At 46.6% G+C, this 6896-nt stretch overlaps 1 protein-coding gene across 1 annotated transcript; it reads right to left on the bottom strand.

The window, feature by feature from the left end:
• Positions 1–326: 326 nt before the first annotated feature.
• LOC131136033 (uncharacterized) lies at positions 327–6896 on the bottom strand. Its single transcript, XM_058082495.2, has 8 exons — positions 6269–6896; positions 4617–4895; positions 1609–1842; positions 1360–1530; positions 1157–1288; positions 921–1087; positions 600–851; positions 327–521 (listed from the first exon to the last, which is right to left on the bottom strand). Exons 1-8 carry the CDS (start codon positions 6510–6512, stop codon positions 345–347), a joined length of 1656 nt encoding a protein of 551 aa, XP_057938478.2. The 5' UTR covers positions 6513–6896; the 3' UTR covers positions 327–344.

Below are 6896 nucleotides of genomic sequence, written 5' to 3'. Positions count from 1 at the left end.
TTCCAGAATTTTCAACTATTTTTCTTTTTCTCAATATTACAAAAAAAAATATTTCAACATTACGCCTCTAAAAAACATATTTTTCCTAATAATATTGTGATTTTTATTCTGGTAAAGTGACAATATTTTCCTCATATTATTGCGTTAATCTCCTGATATTTTGACTTTATTCTCATGAAATGACTGAATTTTTTATAGTTTTGTTGCGTTTTCTTCTTCAACTGTACCAGGCTTTGGACACCCCTGTACCGCACTAACATGTATTTCATGTATTTTAGCTCTCTGGTCCGTCTTTGAGGGTTTCTGGGGGGGGGGGGGGGGGGGGGTTGTGTAGTTTTTTTTTTTTAGTTGATCCTCCGGTACTTCCTGTGCCACAGTGCAGTCGGCAGGTTCTGGCATCCCATGTACTCCCGCCGCATCTCGCTGTCCGTTAGCGGTGGCGTGGCGTTGCAGGGGGCTCCAGCCAGGGTGATGTTGAGAAGGCCGGCCCACTTGTCTAACGCTTGGGATGCACCAGCGCTCTGCAAATGGAGATGTGGTCTTCAAACCGTTTATTCCTTGAACTCGATAGGAGCCATCAACACTCGACAATAAAATACCTTCTCCAGGTGGTCGAGCAGGCAGGTTCCTGGACCGATATGAGCCCAGCTGCTGTCCTCCCAGCCTGGGCTCCGATTCGGCCGTTTCTGGCTCTGGATCACAACTACGTTGAGATGTTTCTGAGATCCTCGCAGCCTTTTGAAAAGAACGGCGCTGTTGCTCTGATCCACAAACATCAAAACACGGGCCGCCCGGCAGCCGGCCAGATCGCTCAACAGCTCGTTGACCGAGTAGCGTTCCTTTAAATCAGCCTGGAAGGACAAAGCCATCAAACGTCCAGCGCTCGACCTCAACCTGATCATGGACCGTGACGCTCTTACAATGCCGTTGAGGTTGCTGTCCCACAGCAGCATGGTGCCATCACTACGCGTGGGCGAGTTCAGGTAGAGCACCAAGGAGTCGGCACAGTGTTGTTTCCTGCAGACGTACGACACGTGGTTACGGATCACTGCTTTCTCCGTGGCCGAGTAGGCGCCCTCCAGCTCATCTGCAGTGGCAGAACGTGGATGAAGTTACTTACGTGATCGCAAATGGAAGCCCTGAATGGGAGTCTCACCTGGAATGTGTCCACTACTGGCAAAGAAGGTCTTGATGTGGTCTTTGTGGAAACCATTGATTCGGAGCATTCTGTAGAACCGTAGAAGATTCTGGACATGACGCTGGAATGTCATGTGTTGCCGCCACCCGCCTGAAGCATACCAACAAAACGTCAACAAGTACTGTGCTTCCAACTTCCATCGTCAGCGAGAACCGTCTTACCTGAGATGAGCACAGCATGGTCGCAGGTCTGGTACAGGCGGCAGGAGAGGTGAGTGGCGAGCGGCTGCTGGTGACAACGTCTGGTGTTTTTGTTCAACTCACAGCTGGAGATGGGAAGACTTGGGGAACCCATGGGCGCCGGCTGAGGGCACCTCGCAAATTCTGCGTGATCTATTGGAAAAAACGGTACAAAACACCTTTTGTTTACTACAAGCCACACGACGTCACGTCCAGCCGTGTAAAACGTACCGATACATCGGAGTCTCTGGGTCTGGTTGCTGTCTCCAACTGCGACCACCAGCGGGAGGAAGTGGACCTCACAGAGCCTTCCGCTGACTGAGCTGCTAAAGATACCGCCGCGTGGATTTCCGCCCAATCTCCAAGCGTTCCCGTGGTGGCCGATGAGCCTCTCGGGTCCGGTTTGTCTGCGCTTCAGCTGGTTCTGGCAGCGACCTTTTAAGGCGTGCGTCAAGCACTCCTCTCCTGAAGACGAAGAAAGAGTTTTTGGCCAGTCAGGATCATGTGGGATCGGTCCTGTGGTTATCAGTTATCCTACATGGATCCATCTCCACCCTGGAAGGATGTGATCTGAGTCGTCGGAGAATGGTTGTGACACGTTTCATGAACATGTCACTCAACATTCCCTTGGAAGCAACTGGAACTGTTAAGTGTCTGAGGACTAGGACCATTATACCCAACAAACCTGCCTACTGACGAGGACTAATTTGGGGAGTCAGGACTCAACACACAACTGAAACTGGAAAAAACCTTTGGGGATCCCTCTAACTTGGGTCAGATATGGATCCATCCATCCCATGTATCTGTTGTGTCTCTGGTCAAGGTCATACCCGATGTTTTAACCCAGGTTGGTGTCCAAAGTGCAGCCTGGGGGCCTTTTCCGGCTTGGAATTTTGTCCGTCATCCTCAATCCTTGTGTGAAACATGCACACACATGTCCCTCTCTCCCAAAAACTCCCAACTACAGTTAGTAGGGGCTAACAACGAAGAACTACTTTTCTGGCGTAGTGACACAGCGAAGGTAACGGGGCCACTCCAAACAAAACGATGTGAAGGGATGCTGATGGGAATCTGTACGGACTGGGAAACACCATTCTGACTTAGTCCATGGACAGTTGTAGTCCATCCATCATCCATCCATCCATCCATCCACTATGCCGCTTATCCTCACTGGGGTATTTTCCTTCCTCCCTCCCTCCCTCCTCCCTTCCTTCCTTCCTTCCTTCCATCCATCCATCCACTATGCCGAGTCTTGCCTGAGGGGTGGTTCTAAGAAAGGTTTTGCCGTAGACCAAAACTGTTTACAAAGCAAAATAGTCCAAATGGGTTTCATGAAATGTGAGAAATTTGGAATTTTGAAAAATTCCACAGTCATTTTCAATGGGAATAATGCAGAACTGTGGAAAACTCTGTGAATTTCTCTTGGAAAAGTCATTGTTCCTTTTTTTACAAAGACAACTCTTGTATCGGATGTCATCGGAGGCGGGTGTACCTAAGGTAGTAGCACTTCCTACCCGGCGAGGACTCTGTCTTGCATGAAGCAATGAGCTATAAAAAAGGGATGGGGGGTGTGTGTGTGTGTGGGGGGGGGGGGGGGGGGGGCTTTCAAAACCAGCCAACCTCCACTGTCTCTTCTGCTTCAGTTAAGGACACAACTTTTTACTCGCACACACTAAATAAAACACACTCGCAGGCTCGCCGACCTTTCGGGAGAAACCAGCACTACTATCTGAAGTATTGAAATGTTGGCATGCCAGGACCGGATACTCATGAAGTACTTCTTCATGTTGCTCCACTTAAAGCCGAGGTGACCAAACCTTTTCCAGCCAGGACCACATACTGAAAGATGGAAGGATGAAAGGGCCACGTTCATATTTAGTCATGCTATGACTTCAAGGAAAAGTACACTTTTGGGGGATTCTGGCCATCATCCTCCATCTTTATGTGATAAACTAACACACACGTCTTTCCCTTTTCTCTGGGTTTCTCTAACCATATGGTACAGTATATAGTACAATATATGCTAGAGTATATGCTAGAGTATATGGTAGAGTATAAGGTACATTATATGGTACATTATATGGTACATTATATGGTAGCGTATATGGTCGAGTATATGGTACAATATATGGTAGAGTAGATAGTACAGTATATGGTATAGTATATGGTACAGTATATGGTATAGTATATGGTACAATATACGTATGGTAGAGTATATGGTAGAGTATATAGTACAGTATATGGTATGTTACATTATATGGTAGAGTATATAGTACAGTATATGGTATGTTACATTATATGGTAGAGTATATGGTAAAGTATATGGTAGAGTATATGGTTGAGTATATCATAGAGTATATAGTACAGTATATGGTCGAGTGTATGGTACATTATATGGTAGAGTATATGGTAGAGTATATGGTAGAGTATATGGTAGAATATATGGTAGAGTATATGGTAGAGTATATAGTACAGTATATGGTAGAGTATATGGTACAGTATATGGTAGAGTATATAGTACAGTATATGGTATGTTACATTATATGGTAGAGTATATGGTAGAGTATATAGTACAGTATATGGTAGAGTATATGGTACAGTATATGGTAGAGTATATAGTACAGTATATGGTATGTTACATTATATGGTAGAGTATATGGTAGAGTATATAGTACAGTATATGGTAGAGTATATGGTACAGTATATGGTAGAGTATATAGTACAGTATATGGTATGTTACATTATATGGTAGAGTATATGGTAGAGTATATGGTAGAATATATGGTAGAGTATATGGTAGAGTATATAGTACAGTATATGGTATGTTACATTATATGGTAGAGTATATGGTAGAGTATATGGTAGAATATATGGTAGAGTATATGGTAGAGTATATGGTACAGTATATGGTATGTTACATTATATGGTAGAGTATATGGTAGAGTATATGGTAGAGTATATAGTACAGTATATGGTATGTTACATTATATGGTAGAGTATATGGTAGAGTATATGGTACAGTATATGCCCCCCCCCCATTTAAACGTCGGGGTCTGTATTATGACGTCATACTGTTCTATGTGTTTAGGAATTGAACTAATCCTTCAAAGAGGAGATGTCCAAACGTTCCAAACGTTCCATCCTGAAGCCCTGAAGCCCCTTTGTGGTTTTCTTGTGGTCTACTTTGACTTTTGTTATCAGTAACAGTATCTGTAGCGGACTTCTGTAGATGGACTCACCCAAATAGATCCCATCCAGATGGGAGCATCTCCTCTTCGTCACGTTCAGGTCCACATAGAAGAGGACCACCGGGTGTCCAAAGTTCTCCCCGGGGCTGGGGTCCAGCACCAGCACCGCATCGTGGGCCACGGAGGCCGGGTAAGGCGGGGGGTACCTGTGGCGGCTCTCCCTGCCTTGTACCACTGGACCCACGCTGAAGGCAGCCCGGAATTTGGAGCCTGTCAGGACGCTGGAAGAGGTGGAGTCCGGTAGGATGGCCAGGACTTTGTCCGAGGCGCCTGGGAGATGATGTCAAGGACAAGAACACGTCTGCTCAGTTGGAGTTCCAAGGTGCCAATCGGTCACACTTGTCCACCCTCCCTTTTACCCCGGACAGGTAGGACAGCCGTAGTCTAGTCTAGTTCTCGTCCTATACGGTCTAGTCAGACTCGAGCTGTCACAAGGTAGATTGCTCTAGTCTAGTACTAAGCCTATCTCGTCACACTAGACCATCCAACTCGAGCAGGATTTGACTAGGTAGGGCAGCTAGTCTGCCTATGTAGGACTAGGCAGCTCCAGGCCTAGCTAGTGAGATTAGAGCTGTTATATTTGGTTTGGCTGAACTAGGACAGCTGTTCTACCTAGTTGAATCGGACAGCCCTAGTCTAGGTCTATGTCTACCTAGTTAGACTAGATAGGACAGCTCTAGACTAGGTCTATGTCTACCTAGTCAGACTAGATAGGACAGCTCTAGTCTAGGTCTATGCCTACCTTGTCAGACTAGATAGGATAGCTCTAGACTAGGTCTATGCCTACCTAGTCAGACTAGATAGGACAGCTCTAGTCTAGAACTATGCCTACCTAGTCAGACTAGATAGGACAGCTGTAGTCTAGTTCTATGCCTACCTAGTCAGACTAGATAGGACATCTTTAGTCTAGGTCTATGTCTACCTAGTTAGACTAGATAGGACAGCTCTAGACTAGGTCTATGTCTACCTAGTCAGACTAGATAGGACAGCTCTAGTCTAGGTCTATGCCTACCTTGTCAGACTAGATAGGACAGCTCTAGACTAGGTCTATGCCTACCTAGTCAGACTAGATAGGACAGCTCTAGTCTAGAACTATGCCTACCTAGTCAGACTAGATAGGACAGCTCTAGTCTATGCCTACCTAGTCAGACTAGATAGGACAGCTCTAGTCTAGTCTATGCCTACCTAGTCAGACTAGATAGGACAGCTCTAGTCTATGCCTACCTAGTCAGACTAGATAGGACAGCTCTAGTCTATGCCTACCTCGTGAGACTAGATAGGACAGCTCTAGTTTTGGGTCTATGACTACCTAGTCAGACTAGATAGGACAGCTCTAGTCTAGTTCTATGCCTACCCTGTCAGACTAGATAGGACAGCTTTAGTTCTATGCCTACCTAGTCAGACTAGATAGGACAGCTCTAGTCTAGTGTATGCCTACTTAGTCAGCCCTAGTCTACCCTAATCCTAGACCTATCTAGATAGAGAAGTATATTTTTCAAATATTGAAATATGAAAAGTATAACTAAAAAGATGTCATGTTTTTATTGTAAACAACAACAAATCCAGTCCTTTTGTGCCTGCATGATAAATATGAGAAGCTGACCCCTCCAACCTCCAACCTTTGACCTCTCACGACCTCTCACCTGCAGCGCGGCGTGGCTCCGAGGCGTACACGGCCACGGCCGAGGGCGGCAGGTTGGCGAGGCGCCTGCACTCGGCCTCGGAGCGTAGGGACGCACGCAGGCAGTGGTCCATCTGGTCCCACTGCAGGGACTGGAGGCCCGAGCGGACCCAGCGCTCCAGCTGGACCCGGGTCACGCCGCCCGCCGGCGCCGCCGCCAAGTGGAGGAGGAAGAGGAGGAGGAGGATGGCCAGGGGATGCTCCATGTTGGAGGGTCAGGTTGATTTTTGACGTTGAGCTTGTTGATTTTCTTCTTCTACGGTCACATGTGAGCTTTTCCGGCTTTCATTCAAACTTTGTCCTTTCCCAGAGTGGCGTTCCTCCGTCCTTTTCACTCCTGAAATGTCCGTCTTTTTTCTTCTGTGGTCCTCTGTCGGATATTTGGAAAGTTTCTAAAGAGTTAGCCGGCACCTTTTTGTCTTTATTCCTCCTTTCCTCTGGATGCTGAGGACAAAATGCTCCTCCATAGTCCTCCCAGCCGGGCTGGAATTCCTAAACGTCCTCCTCTGGTTATGTACCTGCTGGAGAAATATTCCACGGAGAAGATCATCCAACAGCAGGACGAGTGTTGTCCTGCTGACTCTCAACTC

Source organism: Doryrhamphus excisus, linkage group LG12 (assembly GCF_037039965.1).
Source record: "Doryrhamphus excisus strain RoL-2023G ecotype Guam linkage group LG12, RoL_Dexc_Guam_v1.1, whole genome shotgun sequence".
Classification (NCBI taxonomy): domain Eukaryota; kingdom Metazoa; phylum Chordata; class Actinopteri; order Syngnathiformes; family Syngnathidae; genus Doryrhamphus; species Doryrhamphus excisus.
This window is presented reverse-complemented; position numbering and strand designations above follow the sequence as displayed.